At 39.8% G+C, this 22243-nt stretch overlaps 1 protein-coding gene across 1 annotated transcript in view; it reads right to left on the bottom strand.

The window, feature by feature from the left end:
- USH2A (usherin) overlaps window positions 1–22243 on the bottom strand; it is a 580026-nt gene that overhangs the window by 373795 nt on the left and 183988 nt on the right. Inside the window, exon 21 of the mRNA XM_048843172.2 lies at window positions 2021–2151. Coding sequence (XP_048699129.2) covers window positions 2021–2151 — 131 coding nt within the window. The remainder of the gene's footprint in view (window positions 1–2020; window positions 2152–22243) is intronic.

Here is a 22243-nt window from a genome sequence, read left to right as displayed (position 1 = left end):
TTTCTCTGAGTGTTGCTGGCCAGCATACAGATACTTAATGTAAAACGTTTCTTCAGTATGTTTTTAATTGGATGCTGTCACTGAGCATACCATGCATGAGAATATGTATGATGTATTTAAGATTATAAAAAGGGAGTAATTTCCCATGAGCATGTGTAGTATGTTTTCCACATAGATGCATGTGCCTTTCTTAAAGGTACCTGCATCCTAGGTATGCAGGCTTGGTTTGTGTATCAGTTCACTGTCCCACAATGATAACACAAACCCACATGCACTTACATGCACCCAGGCATTTTTTCATATACTATTTTTATTGTCTTCTACCTTATTTCAACATTTTAATATTTTACAAACACACATTTCATTATCATAGTTTAATAATTAAAACCAGAACTGGTGTCATGCCCAATTAATGTGCCCTGGTAGCATGCCCATTAGTTTTTCCATTAGTGAATTCAACAATACTAATGGGATTACTAGCATGGGATGCTAATTGGGCGTGACATAAGAAACTGGCTTACTTCTTAGCATACCCTTGCTAATGATGAAATTAATGAGCATTTTATTAAATGCTGTCTCATCAAAGTGTACTTAGTTGGCGTTAAAATTGTTACAAACGATGCTGCATTCTAAAGATCAGGTGTCTGAATAAGTGGTTCTTCATATTATGTTTGGCAACAATCGAAACATTAATAGTTTTATACATCAGAAACCACATTTTATTTGTAACTAGTTCAAGCTGGGACCACACAACCTCATGTGCCAACCTGTGCTTAATTTTGGAGGAAACTATTCTCTGGATTCAAAATACATTCCACAAAACGCTTCTGTAACACATTTTTACCAGAGTCGCAGAATGATACTATGACCATATTTAAATATTCTTATGTAAAACAAGGCATTTCACATTTGTAAAATCAAACGCTTTGTAGGGATCATATCTGAATTAATTTCTTGAACCATTTGCCAGGCCTGAATTGTTAACAGCTCCCGGTTGCCAAAAAATGTGTGTGGTTTCTCTGTTGAAGTATGTTAGGCTAAATCCCTAGAGTAGGGGCTCTCCATTTATCTATATCACCCATACCATCCATCAGAAAGAGTACTGTACCCATCACAAAGAGTCCCCAATTCTGATTAAGACCTTGGCCACTATTATAATCAAAATATATAAGAAAGTCACAGCACTATGAGCCTCATTCAAAGCCTAATGAAGGTAATGGGAGGCTTTCCACTGACTTCAATGGGCTTTGGATCAGACCTCAGAGCGCAATCCTGGCCCCACTGAAGCCACTGAAAAAATTCCCATTTACGTCAAAGGGACAGAATTTCATTCTAAGTTCTTTTAAAAGTAGTGAACTAATGCAGTCGCCTAATGCACACATTGCATAACTTAAATCAATCAGAGTGGATTTGTCTGTATGATGCTATGGCCACAGAGTTGTATTTTTAAATTATACCTATTTTACAAAATAAAAGTGTTAATAACAGTATTTAAAAGGATATATTACATATTCTCGGCACCAATTTAAAGTTAGGGCTCAACTGTGTTTCCACTGAAGTTAATGGGAAAACTCTCATGGACTTCAATGGGTGTCCAATCAAATGGGATGCTGAAAAATATTTACTAGAAAAGTATGCTATCTTCATTTAATAATCAAAAAGAGACATATCCATAACTGTTGTCTTAGTATTTAAAATGAATTTTAAGATGGTACTAACGATTGTTAACTCAGTGGTAATGGTAAGAACAATAGTTTTTAAAAAATTGTAATGCAACTCTAATTTAAAAATGTTAACACTTGCAAACATAACTAAATGTTACAAAAGCCTGGGGGGGAATCAATGCTTCTTTTCTAAGGATCACCAATTATCTAGGGTATTGAAGAACCCATTAACCAGGATCAATATGAAAAAAATGGAAAAAGCAAGCACCCCCATCATCTTATACCATTAAGCGTACAATATGCCTTGGGGATCTGTAATAAAGCTATATTTCATTTGATCTTTCTCTTTACCGTACCTGTGGATCAAAAAGAAAGTAAGGACGTCCACTCTGTAACTGAAGAGCAATGTATTCCTCTTGATTCCCAGGTGACACAGAGAAAAGAATCAGACCATCAGGTTCCCTGGTTCTAAAGCTCACTTTAATACCTGGTTAGAAAAAGCAGGTGGATAGTTAATGCTAATGATAGCTATGATGAATTCTAGCAGATAAAGACAACTACTTAGAAATGAAAAGCTACTCCCCTCAACAACAACAAAATGGAATATCAAAATGTCACTATGGCAATTTGATAATTAAACCCCGTTTAATTATTACACTACATTCTGCTAGAGTCACTCAAGCTCAGCAGCACCTTATTCCACGAGCAGCCACACTGAAATCAAAGCTACTATTTGTGCAATAGGACATTATTCATGCAGAGTAAAGGGGCAGAATCTGGCCCTATGTAGTTAAAGAACCTCTTTCTAAAGGAAACATAATTGAAAATAGTTGCAGCCTGTGCCAGTGGCTGAAGACAGGACTGAGAACCTGGAATAATTCAGCTCTAATTACAGTATTCTCTGTTTTGAATCCTTATTCAACCGAGTGGCATATCACCTATACTAATATCCTAATTTAGTTACATTTATATTTTTCTCTGACTTGCAAAATTGTTACTTCTGCTTGCTCTTTTTGCTCTGCTGTGTCATGCTACCTGAATTGAATCAGCACAGCGGAAACTAACGCCCGTGGATTTGCCAGCTAGAATTCTCCTGGAGAGCATATGCTTGCCCTTTTGATTTTGTTTTCAGAAAAAAGAAACCCAACAAATTTAGCATGAGAAACTCCTTTCAAAACTCATTTATCCAATAAGTATCAGTGCTCAAATTGGACAATTGCATGTGGTTATGTCACAGCCATGCTTATAATTGCTGGATGAAAAAGTTTGAGGGGAGAAGCTGGAAGAAATTGGTGAAAGGGTAGGTTATACAATCCCTCTATTGCATGCTATCATTATTTTCCAGATCTAGAACTGATTTGCAGTAGCATTTTCATGATTTTCCACTACTGCTTAGTTCAAATACATCAATACTCATGTCCTTGTGATCCCCATAAAGTACTTAATACAGAACAGGGTAATTTATTGGGTTCTACCCAGCTGTATCAAACAATTCAACCTCTTCACATTCATTTTCCCCTTCTTATGCCAGGCAGAAAATAATAAGTAATGGAAGCTTTTCTTGTAGACAGAATCTATTACAAAAAAATTAAGGAATCATGAATCCAATGCATATTCATATCATATTCATAATGCCAGTTAATTACCTCTACCCATAAGTAGTATCCTTTGACTCACATATTTTAATCACAGTACAAGTTCTCATGAAATATAACACAATGCACTCAGATACGAAGACATTCACTCTAGATCATGAAAATCAATCACGCTATTAAAATACCTACTAAAATCAACCATACATAACTAACATAACTAACTGTATACAACTAACATCAGACAAATATGAAGTACTTCCCAATCAAGTGCTATTTTACCTGAATTAAGTTATAAAGGTATTTCAGCTAGAAATATTTCAGCCTTTCCACTGTTCTGGAGGATGCTTCTGACTTTGTCCCCCCTTTCTCCTCTAAAATGGGATTTGTTTTTATATATATATAAACCTTTAAAGTAATATAACTTCTTCCCTTGAGGAGAAGGACTAAAGAAAGTACAGAATTAACCAAGTTTAACAGAATCACCACTGATCAGTAAATCCCTTAGATCAAGAGACGTAAGATGCTATTGGATGGCATCAGGATGGTCCACAAAAGACTCTAGCTAATAGATATGGCTTGATGTAATTACACCCTGTTGCATGTTCTAAGAACTAAATAAACAGACACACATTTCAAGAGACCATTCCTCTTCCTGGGAAGGGTTCTGCTTCCTGGGTTTATAAATAACCTGCTGCCAGAAATGATACACTGAAAGGGTGCCTACAAATACAAAGGTGGAAAAAATTGCAATCAGAAGTGCAGAAAGAGGTCCTGCAGGAGATAGGAAAGCTCAGCTTCATACTTAGGTTACCAGAATCACCAAGAATTGTCACAAGTCTATTTCTGGGAAAGAGAGAAGAAAAAAGTAAGATAGAATAAAGGAAACATGTAGTGGAGAGGGGGCACTCTATTAGCTTGTGAATTCCAAGGTTACCAACTAGTGTGTGAGAATATATGTGTATTATTTGTGACAATCTGGGGAATATGTTTGTGTCCATTTATGAAATCCCTTTTTTGTTCCGTGAAGTATCATTTGAGTGCAAATGTGTGGAATAGACTCTCCACTTTGTAATGGAAACAGACGATGTCTGGGAAACCGAAACACAGCCACGAAGGGGACATCAAGCTTGAACAGTCAGTCCTACCCAGATGGAGCAATGTGGTTGCTAAGGGCAGAGCCATTGACTTTAATAACTCTTAGACCAGCAACCAACCGGGAGGGTTGGAGCACGGAAATTATCCAGCATAAGAGCAAAGGTGTCACAGACCGATTTTTTTTTAAATGTTACAGTCTCTCTAGGCAAGGGAGCCAGTCCATTGTGAGACATAAAAGACACAGCTGGAGGAGTGGAGGCAGGAGGGACTTCACCTTCTGCTAAGAACATGGACCAGCCCTCAAAATGCTCAGGTGAGGTGAGGACTCTGAGGCTCTGGAGGGAGGACTTTGTTCAGGTGTTTATTGTTCGCATAGATCTGTAACTCTCCTGTGCTTTCTAAGTGTAAAGAGTATGTATTTAATATGTTCCTATGTAAAGCCTGTGTTCTTTACCTTACCTGCTACATGTCTCCAAAGAATTAAACTATAAACCAGAGTGACCACAAACAGGGGAACTCTGGAAGAGTATGCATAACCAAAAGCAAATGAATTCCAATTCAGCAGTCTCTCGCTGGAGACTGTAATCTGTAATCGCGTGACCAGAGAGATCTCTATCAAGCCCTCTTACAACTACAATACCCACCTGCTGAAGTGAAGAAACAGATTGACAGAGCCAGAAGGGTACCCAGAAGTCACCTACTACAGGACAGGCCCAACAAAGAAAATAACAGAACGCCACTAGCCGTCACCTTCAGCTCCCAACTAAAACCTCTCCAACGCATCATCAAGGATCTACAACCTATCCTGAAGGACGACCCATCACTCTCACAGATCTTGGGAGACAGGCCAGTCCTTGCTTACAGACAGCCCCCCAACCTGAAGCAAATACTCACCAGCAACCACATACCACACAACAGAACCACTAACCCAGGAACCTATCCTTGCAACAAAGCCCATTGCCAACTGTGCCCACATATCTATTCAGGGGACACCATCATAGGGCCTAATCACATCAGCCACATTATCAGAGGCTCGTTCACCTGCACATCTACCAATGTGATATATGCCATCTTGTGCCAGCAATGCCCCTCTGCCATTTACATTGGTCAAACTGGAAAGTCTCTACGTAAAAGAATAAATGGACACAAATCAGATGTCAAGAATTATAACACTCATAAACCAGTCGAGAACACTTCAATCTCTCTGGTCACGCGATTACAGACATGAAAGTTGCGATACTACAACAGAAAAATTTCAAATCCAGACTCCAGCGAGAAACTGCTGAATTGGAATTCATTTGCAAATTGGATACAATTAATTTAGGCTTGAATAGAGACTGGCAGCGGCTAAGTCATTATGCAAGGTAACCTATTTCCCCTTGTTTTCCTACCCCACCCCTCCCTCCTCAGATGTTCTTGTTAAACCCTGGATTTGTGCTGGAAATGGCCCAACTTGATTATCATACACATTGTAAGGAGAGTGATCACTCTACATAAGCTATTATCAGCAGGAGAATGGGGTGGGGCGAGAGAAAACCTTTTGTAGTGATAAACACCCATTTTTTCATGATTTGTGTGTATAAAAGCAAACATCTTCTGTATTTTCCACAGTATGCATCCGATGAAGTGAGCTGTAGCTCACGAAAGCTTATGGTCAAATAAATTGGTTAGTCTCTAAGGTGCCACAAGTACTCATTTTCTTTTTGCGAATACAGACTAACATGGCTGTTACTCTGAAGAAATTCAAACAACGTTATTTTAGATTACAAAGTCAAGCCCTAGAAGGTTAGAAATGCCAAATTCACCATTACCCATGTAATCTTAATTCTGGTCCCTTGTGAAATCATCCTGTGCACTGCATAAGGAATGGGTCTTGTGGGAAAAAATCATGGGTGATCATGTAATTAAAGACTATCAAAATGCACATGCAGAAAGCGTGTCTCTTTCACCAGCAGAAGCCGGTTCACTACAAGACATTACCTCACACACCTTGTCTTTCAAAGCAGAAAGGAGTGGAATTAAGGTTGCACAGGCAACTAAATCTGGCATTCCTAACTTTCGAGAGCTTGACTTTGCAATCTACATATATATCTTTTACCAGTTTTTTAAATGTAATTTCCTAGGGTTTTTTTTTTTAAGGAAAAGAGGTAAAATAAATTATATTATGTACAAATGGAACAAATCCCTATCTTACATCAGTAGCAGCATCCTTCAGCACTGCAACACAGACTTCTTCGTCTACAAGATTAACTATATTAGCTGGCAGCAAGAGAAGGCTGTTAATCCCAGTGTGGTAGATTGGCCACTGATGCCAGGTGCTGGAAGATCACCTAGAATCAGTGGCCAATCCACCACACTGGGATTAACAGCCTTCTCTTGCTGCCAGCTAATATAGTTAATCCTGTAGGTAAAGAGATCATCAGGGGAAAACCCATCCTGGTCCAATCTCTCTCTTTCTCTATGCCTCCCCAATAGTTGGGGGAGCTCCTGCCCCACATGGTATCCCCAGAGGGGGGAATAGGCCACTGGGGCCATGTCTTGGATCTGGAGCATGGCTGGGGGGAGACTGGCCTTGCTGTCTTTCTCCCTCTCCCAAGACCCCCAAATACAATGGCTCAAGCAGTTCCGACATGTTCCTAGTGCGGCGTGTGCTGCTGCTACTTCTACAGCAGTTGTATGGACTTGGCCTTAACGTTCGTGTTCAGTTATTGTGGCAGGATGCCAAAATTTTCAAGAGCAATATAAGTGAGAAAAGGTGTGTCACAAAACTCACAGTCCCAGAGCACCCCCTAGCCGGAAAACCTGGTGTTGCAGCACTCCTGCCGCAATTTCCCCACCATGATCTTCAGCCTACTCCAGTTGCAAAGGTGACTTTTGACCCTTTGGCCAAGCCACTTTAAAGTGTTCAACCCTTTTCATGGTAACAAAGAATCCCTTAGTCCAAGTCAAAAAAATGTGATATCAAGCCCCAAAAAAATGTGATACCCTTCCCTTACAGCACACTCCCAGCAGCAATGGCGTTTCTCATAATATAACTGCCAGCTCCTAATCTCCAACCAACCCCACTGTTTGGGTCAGGTTTACCCTCCTACCAAGGGCCTCTGGCTGGCTGTAACCTTCACCCAGTTCCTAGCTCAAGGTCAGCTTCTTGCCTCACATTGGAACAGCGTGTCTGGGCTCCTAATTAAACAGGACTGACTGGTCTCAGGCCTCATGCTCTTAAAGGGGCAGGCTGCCCTCATATAATGAGAATGGCATTTTTTTTTAAGTTCTACTGAGTTATAAACCATTGAAAACTTTCAAAGGACAAAGAACAGGCACTTCTCCAGTCCAAAGGCTTTCTCCCTACCTAATTTCAAAGGTCAGTTGCAAACAATGATAGTGTTGGAGTTTCTCCAAAAAGGTTGAAAGAGATTTTGTTTTTTTGGTTTCCTATCATTATAATGGAAAGTGTTAGATAACCTACATAAAGGGGTCACGGCCAGCTCCTAATATTACAAATACACTCTTATTAAAGCAGAAGAACTTTAAAAATCACCAAATGCCAGACAGGAGCACCCCTTCTTTTTTTTTTCCCTCATGTCCCAAATAGAGGCCAGTTAGAATCTCAATTCCTGCACTCAAGGGTACACATCTCCCATGAAAGACAGGGAAAAGACAGGGACAATAGCTCACTTCCCTATGAAGAAACTCACAGAGTGCATGGCCATGCCTGCACATTTCCCCTGCCCACTGGAGAGTTCAGAGAAGGATTTTGCCTCCTGAGCTACAGTCTCTTGTAAATTCTGCCTGGGGTGGTACAATTTTCTCTGAAGAAGTGTCTGTATGTATATAACCTCAGAATTTGCAGCATTGGAAACGTTTCCTAAGTACACAGAAATACTACAGATACGGAGGTAACCTTATCTATTTAAGTTTAACAGAAACACACAAGTTTTAAGGGTTAGCACTGTGAAACTGACCCCTGTGCAGAGGGCCAGCACAGGGACTAGGCACCCATTTACATCTCACTTACACCCTATTTTAAGGTGTAATTGTGATTTAAGTGGTGACAAGTTCTCATGCTAGCCCTCTCTAAAGGGATGGAGTTCACCCTTTATTATTTTTGCTGGAACGAAATATTAGAAAAAGTAAAGCGACTTTCTGGAACAGTCTTCCAAGGGGAGCAGTGGGGGCAAAAAACCTAACAGGCTTCAAGACTGAGCTTGATAAGTTTATGGAGAGGATGGTATGATGGGCTTGCCTACAATGCCATGTGGCCCACCGGCTACTGCCAATAGCAAAAATCTCCAACAGCCAGAGATGGGACACTAGAATGGAAGGGCTCTGAGTTACTACAGAGAATTCTTTCACAGGTATCTACCTGGTGGGTCTTGTCCACATGCTGATCACCATATTTGGGATAAGGAAGGTCAGATTGGCAGAGATCCTGGGGGATTTTCACCGCCCCTTGCAACCATGATTTGAGGACGTCGGTAACTCAGCCAGCAGTTAGGGGTCTATTACAGGAGAGGTGGGTGAGGTTCCGTGGCCTGAAATATGCAGGAGGTCAGTCTAGCTGATCACAATGGTCCCTTCTGACCTTAACGTCTATGAGACTCAATTACACGTACAGCTATTCTTTTAGGGAAAATTTGCAAGGCAACTTCTAAAAGAAATAGACTCTTCCCCAGGTTTCACAGCTGACACGTATCTAAAATGCCCTGTTAGCTACAATATGTACATTGTATATATTCAATTACAATCAGCTTACCCAATAGCAACACTATAATTACTATAATATTTCATTTATCACACAAATAAACTTCAGTTCAGGCTCGTAGCACAAAGTTGTTGCACCCTGGATTGAAAACATGACCAACCATGGGATATAATTTGGTCTGAATGTAATTTAAGTCAATTGCATTTTGAATTACAACTAAAGATTTACTCTGCTTATTCTGTAGGTCTGTTTATGTGACAGACATTAGTGGTTGCAAAGACGCTGTTACTCCTTCTTGGGTTAAAACCAACAAGAATTTTAAAAATAGCCTAAATACTTAACTGGTTTCAGAGTAACAGCCGTGTTAGTCTGTATTCGCAAAAAGAAAAGGAGGACTTGTGGCACCTTAGAGACTAACCAATTTATTTGAGCATAAGCTTTCGTGAGCTACTGTGCCACAGTATGCATCCGATGAAGTGAGCTGTAGCTCACGAAAGCTCATGCTCAAATAAATTGGTTAATCTCTAAAGGTGCCACAAGTCCTCCTTTTCTAAATACTTAACATAATTGAACCCACTCATTACAAGCTATAAAGCAAGTTTACACACTTTTCAGTGAAGAAAAAAATGTAAACAAAATAATAAAGGATTCAGACCAGAATATTCAAAGTTAAGGGAGGCTAAGTGATAGCTAATATTCAAAACAGCCACACTTGAAGGGGCCTGGAACACGAACACTGAAAAAGAGCTTGGTCCACTGAACATATATTATTTGCCTTCTTGGCACACAGAAACAGAATATGGACTGAACTTCATCTGTCTTTTAGGTTGGGAAAAATTTAGGGCCCAACCATGGTCTCGCTTGTACTGTGGCACAAAAAGACAGGTACTAGCTGAAGCTTTGGCTCCACTTTACAAGGCACTGACTAAGGTAGCTATGCAGTGGGCCAGGTATAAGTCTTGCACAAGGAACTTCCCTGCATAGCAAAGGCAGACTTGGAGCAAGCCCCTAAGCTCCAAGACAGAATCTGCTTTCCAGTCTGCTCATGTACAATGGCTTATTGCAAAGCCACAATTCAGCTCTTACACATATCCATTGATCTGGGGGCAGTTGTTCTGTCCTGAACTAGCCTAGGCACCTCAATGAGCAAAAATCTGCAGTTTACTCATTGTACCTCTTTAACAACAGGTGCAACTGGTCAATTTAGCAGACTTAACTCTGAATTTCTTTAATTACATCAGGTTTGTCAGTACTATCTTACAACCCTTTCTGTCCCAGTTGTTGATTAGAGCAGAAAAAAGCCATAAAGTAGGAAGAGTATGAATGGGTGAAATTATTATTTGTAGTATTACTAACTTATTTCAAAGCAACCAAAACCATGTTAGGATTCTCACAATACAGAGAAGACATTATGATCCCTGCCTCAGGAAGTATACAAACTATGAATTAGAATCCACTAATGTAATAGGACTCCACACAGTTTTAGGGCCTGCACTGATGGACTGCGTTGCAGGATTTGGGCCTAATTTCAGACATGATACAATATAATGGGTCAATGAAATACCTGGGTGGGATTAAAGACGGAAATACGAGGGAAATATCAGCATGTGATTACCCAGCAAAGGCTAGTGCACAGAATAATAGGAGTCACTTTTATTTACATATTAATAGTCTAGACAGACTCGTGTTAGTTCTGCTCCAGCTAGCATGCTGAAAAAAATAGGAGTATGGACACTGTAGCACAGGAGGCGGCTCAGGTAACCACCCCACGCTCAGACCCAGGGCGCTGGGCAGGCATGAACATTGGGTGGCTAGCCTGAGTGGCTGCCCAGGCTGAAAGGTCTATACTGCTCTTTAAGTGCAATCCTCAAGCAGAACTAGCATGAGCCTGTCTACCCGGGCAGAAGGCATGCTCCCAGTAGCTGTGTAGACAATTAGACGTACCAATAGAGACTTCACAAACCCTAGGTTCCTGCTTCCGGCACCACTCTACACATAGGGTCTGCTGAACGTCAGACCAGAGAAGGAGCAACAGCAGGGCCTGTGGATCTGAATGCAAGTAGATCCACCAACCATTCCCTTCACATGTGTGGGGGTGCTATGTGGAGGCATAGCATCTGCTGGGCTGTGGAATTCACCAGGGTATAGCACCTGTGCTGGGATTAGGATTTGCTCCTTAAATATAAAGGGCCCTTTACATCACTCCTGTGGTGGCAAAAGGGGCCCCTTGCCATTCCCTTTGCCATCTTCTCCGCATCGGGCTGTGCCAGGGCAGATCAGGGTGAGAGGAGGGTGATAACTAGGGTTGCCAACGGTCTAACTGCATAAACCCAAACACGATTGCCCTGCCCCTTCCCCGAGGCCAGGCCCCTGCCCTTCCCCTCCCCCACTCACTCCAGCCCCCTTCCCTCTGTCGCTCGCTCTCCTCCATGCTCTTTCAGGCGGGTGGTTGGGGTGGGGGTGCGGGTTCTGGGCTGGGACCGAGGGGTTCTGAGTGCGCGATGGGGCTCCGGGCTGATCTTGGATCGGGGTTTAGGGTGCGCAAGGGGGTGAGGGCTCCGGGAGGGAGTCTGGGTGCAGGAAGGGGCTCAGGGCTGGGGTGCCGGAGGGGATGCAGGGTGCCGGCTCTAGGAGGGAGTTTGGTTGCGGGATGGGGCTTAGGGCTGGGGCAGGTAGTTGGGGTGCAGACTTTGGGAGGGAGTTTGGGTGCAGGAGGGGGCTACGGGCTGGGGAAGGGGGTTGAGGTGTGGGAAGGGGTTCGGGGTGCAGGCTCCGTCCGGGCAGTGCTTACCTCAGGTGGTAATGACTGGCACTGGCTCCTAGGCTCAGGGGTGGCCATGCGGCTCTGTGCGCTGCCCCTGCCTTGTTCCTTGTTCCCAGCCAATGGGAGCTGCAGAGTCAGAGCTTGGGGGCAGCACGCAGAGATCCCCGGGCTGCGCCTCCGCCTAGGACCCATTGCTGGACATGCTGGCCATTTCAGGGAGTGGCACAGAGCCAGGGCAGGTAGGGAGCCTGCCTTAGCCCCACTGTGCTTCTGGACTTTTAGCGGCCTAAAATCTCCCAGATTGGCTTCAGTAGCTTCTGGGAGATCGAGCCCGATTCCGGCAGACTCCTGGCCAAACTGTGAGGGTTTGGCAACCCTAGACTCAGATGCCAACACACTATAAACTTGTGGGAGTTGTAGAATTCTGTGCTAGTTCATGAAAACACATACTGCTATATCAAAAGACATTTCCAAAGGCACCAAGAAATGTAGTATATCTGTATTGCTAACATTTATGCAGTCAGCAAAAGCACTGTCAACCGAATTTGCATTTCATAGCTGGCACCAATCCCACCCCACACTGGTAAGATTAAAATATAAAAATAATAGCCCCGGCACATGTACACAATTTCTGGCACTTAATGAAAAGTGGATTTCAGGGACGCACAACTCACAGAAAAAGTGGACCCTAATTTTTTATTTATTTGAAATTTACAAGCCATTGTAAACACTGCAAAGTATGTTTAACAAATTGCGAACAATCTCAATTTTCAGCTTAATTCTCTGAGAATTTATCCAACACAACTCGCATTTCCTAGCTGCCCGTTGCTGCTGTATGGTATTGCTGTGAGCAGTTACAGAGTTGCACCCGAGTTACACCCCAGTTCACTGCATCCCACTAATGAGCAAAGAGATTCTTCGATGTATACTATAGCCTTTATGTACATGTAACTACTATTGAAATTAATGAAAGCTGTGGGTCTGCAAGGACTGCAAAATGAAGCCCATCATAAATAAAGCACTTTGCAATCTAAGTTAAGAACGTGCATAAGTGCTTTGCTGAATCTGGGTCATATTCTGTAAACTTCATCTAAATACACTTTTACACAGAAGTTACAAATCTAATTAAACAAACATTTTTAGTTTGTAAAATAAACCCTGAGAAAAAACATTTCCAGTTAATCAAAAATAATTAGTCAACCTGCTTTCAGTTATGATGTATCTGTGCACCCCCACTGATTTCAAGGATATTACACTTTTTCAAAGAGTGACCATTTATTTATTCTCTTTATTTGTGGGGTAATAATGTTTCTGGATTTGCTACCAGCTAATCATGCTGGTGTTAAAAGACAGCCCAGACCTGAAGAAGAGACGTGTAAGCTTGTCTCTCTGACCAACAGATGTTGGACCTGTAAAATAAATTACCTCACCCAACTTGCCTCACATTTCTAAAGTTATTTATGATTTTTAAAAAACATGCCTTTAAAAAATGGAGAGAACTTTTTTCAGAAATGGGCCAGGTTTTACAGCAGTTTCACACACAAACTCCAGCCCTATGTTTATTTCCCACTAGGCAAACCTGATTGTCAGGTATATTACATTTCTATCTGACTACATGTATATATTTGTGGCAAGCTGTATTGTATTTCCATCTACACAGTGAAAAGCATTGGTTTTCCCCTTAAATCTTCATTCATTTAAAGAATATTTATAGAGTAACAAAGATAATAGGGGTTTCAGAGTAACAGCCGTGTTAGTCTGTATTTGCAAAAAGAAAAGGAGTACTTGTGGCACCTTAAAGATTAACCAATTTATTTGAGCATAAGCTTTCGTGAGCTACAGCATCCAATGAAGTGAGCTGTAGCTCACGAAAGCTTATGCTCAAATAAATTGGTTAGTCTCTAAGGTGCCACAAGTACTCCTTTTCTTTTTGAAAGATAAGAGGGGAGTATAAACTAGTCAGAGAGAAAATCAAATTAAAATAAAAAATTACTGAAATGTCTCTTTATTGTATCAATGAAGATGGACAGAAAGAGAAAGGTCTAGAAGAGAGTACATGGGAAAGGAGAGAAATTGTCTGGAGAAAAATCATCATGATACAAAAATGACCCAATAGGTGTATCACTTAATTGTCATTGCTCATATGCAAAACACAAATTTTCATTAACAAAAAAAGGTAATGATTATTCTGTAACTAAGACAAATAAGACCATAGCTCAGATCCTCAATTGCTGCAAAATCATTAATGTAGCTATGCTGATTTACCCCAGCTGAGATCTGGCCCCATACGTCTGGAAACTTTTCAGTTTCTTACCATGGTTCATATATGAGCCTTTTAAGAGCTATCATTCCTGACAAGTTATAAGAGTCTTTGAAGATTAACAGGATTTCCTCCTTTCCAAGACAAGTCATCCAGTTATAAGGACAGGCTGAAGAATTAGTGTTTCTGAGGATTTCAAAGGTCTAACTGTATTTGTATCAGTCCAAATATGTAAGTTTTGTGTGTTAAAGAAATATTTACATTTAAAATAAAATTTGTCCTGTTTCACCTATCACTGGATGGATCCTCCATTTGGTGTTGTTTTTTTTTAAGGGAAAATTTGTGATAGTCTTCCTGCTCTTGCTTTCTGTCTCTGAAGGGAAAGGGAGCTAGAAGCTCTGCTTCTCAACTCTCTGCCCACTGCTGCATCCTGTCCCTCAGGAAGGGGGAAGAAGACGTATTTCTGCAATTATTTTAATGACTTCCAAAATATTTTTTAAATGTCCATAATAATTTTGTATATGTAAGTGTACAAATATCTATCACACACACAAAAGACAGGGATGGAATGTTTTATTGTTGCAATTTGTAAATGAAACGCACAGTTCCAAATCTTTCTATTTATATTTTTATTTGCCTTTTTAATACCTCTAATGAGAAGACAGTTTTGCTTTGCTTTTTATATTTTCCTCTGCACAGAGTTCTATGTTGTAATGTTGGCTGAAGTTGAAGAATGGCATAATTTGAAGAGGTTTTTGATATAATCTTAATAATATCTAAAGCTGCCAAAAAGCTAAATAGGTCAAACTTAAAGGTTGAACAAGGCTGAATACGGGTACAATGAATGAATGAATGAATAAACGAAAGGAGAGACTCCAGTAGATTCTACAAATCCCAAGTTTCAGAGCTAGAAAAAATCACCTTGATTTAGATTTCAGTACTTTCTTTCTGTTAAAGTGACTAATTTGATACCTATTTTATTTTATTTTTTTGCCACCCCATTATGCCCACTACTGGTAAAACAAACAGGACATTTTAGCTTTAATCTTCTTACTACATAACCCAAATAACTTCAGTCATGTTTGCATTAATGCTGCATTAATCATGTTGTTGCGTATTAATGAGTTTTCAGGCTATGCTAATTACTGTCATAGATTCTGCAGCAGCCCATTAAATATACAAATTACAGAATTAAAGAGCCAGAGCTCTTCATGATTAATCTTTAAATGGAGAAAAACTAATGATGTCTGTACAAAGTTTCTCTCTACTTTTGGCTGACTGAGCCCAATGAACAATCAATTAGAATATTTGAAGAATATGAAAATTGTACATAATAAAGATTGCACGCAGTTATTCCATACAGCTTTGGATAATTTTCTAAGTTTGCTGTCATATGGACTTTTATAATATTTTCCAGTCTTGAAAGCCTTCTTAAGTGTAACATAGGAGTAAAAGCTACAGGCTTTGAATTCATTATTACATATCCATAGGAAGCAGCTGGTTCAGTATGAATATAGTAAATCAATGTTCTCTTTTTAGCAAGGACACCAGACCTGTTACTCTCTAGTTAGTAAGATTTACAACAAACCTTGGTGAAAAGAAAGCCAAGATAAGTTTAGAGCCATTTGATAAGATTTGATGGATTAGTAGCACTTTCTCCTCACAGCAATCAAGTGATGTTTTGCTCAGGAAAGAAGCAATGCCTAGTGGTTAAATCAAGGTATGGCGATTAGGAGATCTGGATTCTATACCCAGCTACTGTCTCAGAAGGTCACCTCTGTTTAGTTATTTAATTTCTCTGTGCCTCAGTTTTTTCTGTCTGTAAACAGGGTCTAATAGTGCCTGCATAACCTGGTAGGATTATTTTGAGATTTGACTAATGTTTATAAATCAACCACATTAGGAGAAATAGTGGAGGGATTGTAAAGATCAACTGAAAAATACCAAAGCTGCCAAACTCAGACAAATATATTTGGAAAAATTACATGAATGTCAGCTCTATTCTTCCACTTGAGGAATAGGATTTATCCAGGAAAACTGTTCTCGTAGAACCCTGTGTAAATGCAGTGCATTATATAGCAAATCACAAAAGTTTCCCCTGAAAATAATGGCATTTCATTCCACGTTAATATTACTTTGCAGTTCAGTAGTTACTTTTCAATCTAGAGTTAACAAGGGCTTTATAAACACTAATTAATTGAAATCTCACAACATCCTGGAGAAGTAGGTATACCTGTAACATAAAAAAAAAAAAAAGAAAAAGAAAAATCCTGTCTCATGACTGGCTGAAAACAGTCATGTGATGAGTCAATATATTTCTATTATTTACTTCCACCGAGGCAGCTAATACTGAGGTCCTGTAGGAATTTTGACCTTTCTGCACATATGTCATAAATATAAAGGGAAGGGTAAACCCCTTTGAAATCCCTCCTGGCCAGGGGAAAGCTCCTCTCACCTGTAAAGGGTTAAGAAGCTAAAGGTAACCTCGCTGGCACCTGACCAAAATGACCAATGAGGAGACAAGATACTTTCAAAAGCTGGGAGGAGGGAGAGAAACAAAGGGTCTGTGTGTGTGTCTATATGCTGTTTCTGCCAGGGATAGACCAGGAATGGAGTCTTAGAACTTTTAGTCAGTAATCTAGCTAGGTGTGTGTTAGATTATGATTTCTTTAAATGTCTGAGAAAAGAATTGTGCTGAATAGAATAACTATTTCTGTCTGTGTATCTTTTTTGTAACTTAAGGTTTTGCCTAGAGGGGTTCTCTAGGTATCTACCATCCTGATTTTACAGAGGTGATTTCTATTTACTTCTATTTCTATTAAAAGTCTTCTTGTATGAAAACTGAATGCTTTTTCATTGTTCTCAGATCCAAGGGTTTGGGTCTGTAGTCACCTAGGCAAATTGGTGAGGCTTTTTACCAAACCTTGTCCAGAAAGTGGGGTGCAAGGTTTTGGGAAATATTTTGGGGGGAAAGACGTGTCCAAACAGCTCTTCCCCAGTAACCAGTATTTGTTTGGTGGTGGTAGCGGCCAATCCAAGGACAAAGGGTGGAATATTTTGTACCTTGGGGAAGTTTTGACCTACGCTGGTAAAAATAAGCTTAGGCGGTTTTTCATGCAGGTCCCCACATCTGTACCCTAGAGTTGAGAGTGGGGAAGGAACCTTGACAACATATATCTAAATAAGCGCGCACTGTGAGTTCTATTTCCCTCCCAGAATGATCAAGGGCATGGAAAAACTCTCATGAGGGAGAAGGGATTGAGAAGACTGTCATTGCTAGAGATGAGAGAAATAAGAAGGGAGCATGATAAATGTATATAAAATAATGAATGGTATCGAGAAATTAGATGATGAGCTTTTGTTCTCTATGTCTGATAATACAAAAACAAGGGGACATTCAATGAAATTAAAAGTTGAAAAGTTCTAACCAAATAAAAGGAAACACATTTTCACACAATATATAATTAAAGTGTGGAGATCATTGCCGCAGGAAGTCATCGAGACCAAGAACTTAATAAGAAATCAAAAAGGGAGTGGACATTCATATGGATATAAAAATATCCAATCATCTTAATTAATAACAAACCTTTCAGAAGGGATATTTAACCCATGCTTCAGCATTTAAACCAATCTCTAACTTGTAGAGGTCAGGATGAAACCTATGGTGGAGGCCAGATTATCTCACATTTGTCTGTTGGGGTGTTCTTACATGATCCTAAGAAGCATCTGGTGCTGGCCACTGTAAAGATACGATACTGGATTAGATGGACCTCAGGTACAGCAATTCCTATGTTCTAGAAGGTAAGAAAGTTTTTCTGAAGCTCTAACTCAATAATCCTTTTTGAACATTATTCATTTTAAGGAATGGAAAAGCTGCAGGGGATTTATGTAATTAACTGAAATTCTAGCCTCACTACTTGTGAATATTTGTAGTACATATGCTGGATTCATATTTCAATGAAAAGCCAGGTTTGTTGTCCCTGAAGGCAAATATTTGCCTCTTGGGTTAATAAATGTTGGGTTTCTCCTCAACTAAAGTCAATATCTGCTTACTATACTTGTTCATTTACACAGATGCATAAAAGGATACACATTAAAGAAACTAAGTGTCTTGTCCAAGTTCAATAAACAAGTCTAGGAACATCTCAGGAGTTCTGACTCTCAGTCATCTGGTTGTGGATACAGCACATACTAAAGCACATTCTAAAGGTAAGTATCCACATACCTTTAGAATGGGATTTCAATGAAAGGGAATACGAGTTCTCATCCTAGATCTATTTGCAAGGCCAAGCCTTGCACCAGGTAGAAGCTAGTGGTAATTTAGTTGTTTTATACTGAAAAAACAGGGCAGTGGTAATCTGCACGAACAGGTGACCAGTTATTCATAGAAGAGCTTCTATATGTTATTCTCTGACTTGAGCAGAAATCAGGAAGCTTCTCAAATATGTCGTGTTTTTCTCAGGTAACATCTGATTTTTTTTATTTATCTATCTAATTAATTATGCACCTATCATAGCAACTCCGCTCACAGCATAACAATATGCAATGCATATAAAAACCCACCCTAATTCATATTAACAATGCTTTAAAAGTATGTACATTAAAAAGTGAAAAAGACAGCCAAATCTTTGCACACAACAAATTTTCTCTGAGGAAGCCTGATTAAGTAGGTAGGACCTGTAATGCACCCATAAGATCAACAAACTGAGGCTCTGTTCGAAGAAAAGGAAAGTAATTTCTGGAGTAAAGGGCCCTTTACTGGAAATGTCCTGACCCCAACCCGTGATGTTGAAATATAGGGGCTGTCACATAAAGCATTCTTTGTAATATCCAGCTAAGTTCGTTGTTACAGGGACTGTATTTTTGTTACCTGTGTATACAGTAGCTAGCAAAATGGGGCCCTACTCCCTGACTGGGGCCTCTAGGTACAGCTGCCTGGGAACTACATGGAGAGAGAAGAGGTCTCTCAGATATGCAAGAACCAAACCATCAAAGTACAACACCATGAAGTGAACCCACAAGTAAACTGGAGGTCAGTGATTAAAGATATAAGATCAAATATAACCCTTTATTTAGTATTTGCAGCAGTAGTACAAACGTAATGTTGCACAGGCAGAGAGTAATTAAACTGATCGAGGGAAAAGAGCATGACTAGAACTGCGTAAAGCACAAATACATCAAAATTAAAGTCAGTGTAATGATTTGAAACACAGCAAATTTAGATAACAGCACTCTATCCAAGCCAGAATCCCATCACACAGCATCAGAGAAGTTAGAAGTACAATAAGATGGAAATCCTACAGCAACTGAGGATGCTTATTGATTAGACAATGTACATACTGAATAAGAGGATAACTAAAAGAAGCCCAGTGAATGGTTTGAGATATACAATAGGCCAAAGTGGAAATGGAACAAGATGAAAAAAAAAACACTTTAGATAGCAATATAAGACAAAGCAAAAACTCAGCAAAAATATAGCAATTCAAGTTAGAACCTCAGCAAGAAACGCAAGTGATGGCAGAACTGCAAGATCGAGTTAACAATGTATCCAGGCTAACACAAAGTTTCAAAGCAGAACAACAAACTCAGCAACTGACAAATGTTAATGATTCAAAGAAGGAGGCAATAACTGAAAGTAAGAAATGTGCACTCTTTCATTCAGTAGCAGTTGCAATAACCTTGTCCTAATTATTTTTGACATAGTGACCTTCTTCAGAAGAAACCAAAAAAAGCTGGGTTCACTTAGAGGAAATAAACTCACAGAAGGGTTTTTCCATGTCTTATCTGTAGACAACGAACTATTGCATTTATGTTTGAGGGAGAGTTTGCTAGGTAAATATTTAACAAAGCTACATTTACTGGACATATGCTGCAAACACCACACTAAAGGCTCACTGAGGAAAAATGCTGAGAGACCCCCACCTTTATTAATTTCAATGGGAGATAGGACATTCATCAACTCATAAGAGATACTCAGAACCTTGTAGGACTGCACTTTCAAAGTGCAGTTGGTTCTTTGTCACAGCAGCTGAGAACAACATTCCATGAGATTGTTGTTGTTTTCTCTCTGGACCTGAGTCTTTAAACCTAGAAAGTTCAGGCCTCACTACCTTTTTTTTTTAATGGGGCTGACACTAGTAATTGTAAAAAGAAGCACTTGCTGTCAGAAATTGTCTTTCACCATTGCAAAACAAGGAAGAAGAAGAGGAGGAGAAATGGAAAATTAAAATCTTCCCCCAAAGTACTGATTCATGGTATCTCCAAGGGGAATCACTGCTCCTTTTTGATGTTTGTATATTGTAGTTAAGTATCACTATTTCTTAAATAAAATCCAATGAGAAGCAACCTGTATCACTTGCAATAGAGTTTTAATATACTAGATGCATTCAGGATACCTATTGATGCTGTACATATGATTAGATAAAAAGAGGTTCGAAACATACATTAGTAGCAAGAAAAGGATGAAGGAAAGTGTAGGTCAGACAACATCAAGAAGGCTGAAGTGTTTAATAACTATTTTACTTCAGTCCTCACTAAAAAGGTAAATTATGACCAGATACTTAACCAAATTTGTATTAATAACAAGAGGGAAGGAATGCAAGCCAAAAGGGAAAAAGAACAGGCTAAAGAATATTTAGATAACTTAGATGTTTTTGTGTCGGCAGGACCTAATGAAATTCATACTAGGGTACTAAGGAACTAGCTGAAACAATGTTGGAACAGTTAGCAATTATCTTTGAGAGTAAATGGAGGGTGGGTAACATCCCAGGGAACTGGAGAAAGGCAAAAATATTACCTATCTTTAAAAAGGGGGAAATAGAAGACCTGAGAAATTATATGCTAGTCAGCCCAACTTCAACACCTGGAAAGATACTGGAACAAATTATGGAACTATAAACTATAGAGGACAATCGGATTACATCAAATAGCCAGTATGGATTTCTCAAAAACAAATCGTCCCAAACCAACCTAACTTCCTTCTTTGACAATGTTATTGGCCCAGTGTATGGGGGTAAGCGGAAGTTATAGACATGATGCGATACATCTTGATTTTAGTAAGGCTTGACACAGTCCCACATGACCGTCTCATAAGCAAATTAGAGACATGTGGCCTGGATTAAATTATTATATGGTGGGTGCAAAATTAGCCAAAGACTGTATTCAAAGTGTAATTATCAATGGTTCTCCATGAAACTGGGAGGAAATGTCTAGTGGGGTCTGTGCTGGGTCGGGTACTAGTCAATATTTTCATTAAATGACCTGGATAATGGAGTGGAGAGTATGCTTATAAAATCTGCAGATGACACCAAGCTGAGAGGGTTTGGTAGCACTTTGGAGGACAAGATTTGAATGCAAAATGATCTTGACAAATTGGAGAATTGGTCTGAAATCAACAAGATGAAATTCAATAAAGACAAGTACAAAGGACTATAACTTAGGAAAAATCAAATGCACAGTTACAAAATGGAGACTAACTGGGTAGGCAGTAGTTCTGCGAAAAAAGGCGTTACAGTGGATCACAAATTGCATATGAGCCAACAATGTGATGCGGTTGAGAAAAAGGCTAATATCATTCTGGGGTATATTAACAGGAGTTTCTTATGGAAGACACAGAAGATGATTGTCCCACTCTACTCATCACTGGTGAGGCATCAGCTGGAGTACTGTATCCAGGTTTAAGCACCACACTTTAAGACAAATGTAGACAAAGCAGAGAGAGTCCAGGGAAGAGCAACAAAAATGATCCAAGTTTTAGAAAAGCTGACCTATGAGGAAAGGTATATAAAAAACTGGGCATGTTTAGTCTTGAGAAAAGAACAATGAGGGGGACCCTGACAGTCTTCAAATATGTCAAAGGCTGTTCTAGAGAGGATTGTGGTCAATTGTTCTCCATGTCCACTGAAGGTAGAACAAGAACTAACGGCTTAATTTGAAGCAAAGGCCATTTAGACTTAGATATTAGGAAAAACTTTCTAACTGTAAGAATTTTAAGCACTGGAATAGGCTTCCAAGGGAGGTTGTAGAATCCCACCCATTGGACGTTTTTAAGTACAGGTTAGACAAACACCAGGGAGGGCTGATCTAGGTATACTTGGCCTTGCCTCACCACAGGAGGCTTGACTAGATGCCCTCTCAAGGTTCCTTCTAGCCTTACATCTCTGT

Source organism: Caretta caretta, chromosome 3 (assembly GCF_965140235.1).
Source record: "Caretta caretta isolate rCarCar2 chromosome 3, rCarCar1.hap1, whole genome shotgun sequence".
Taxonomy (NCBI): domain Eukaryota; kingdom Metazoa; phylum Chordata; order Testudines; family Cheloniidae; genus Caretta; species Caretta caretta.
Note: the sequence above shows the minus strand (reverse complement) of the source record. Positions and strands in the feature narration are given on the sequence as shown.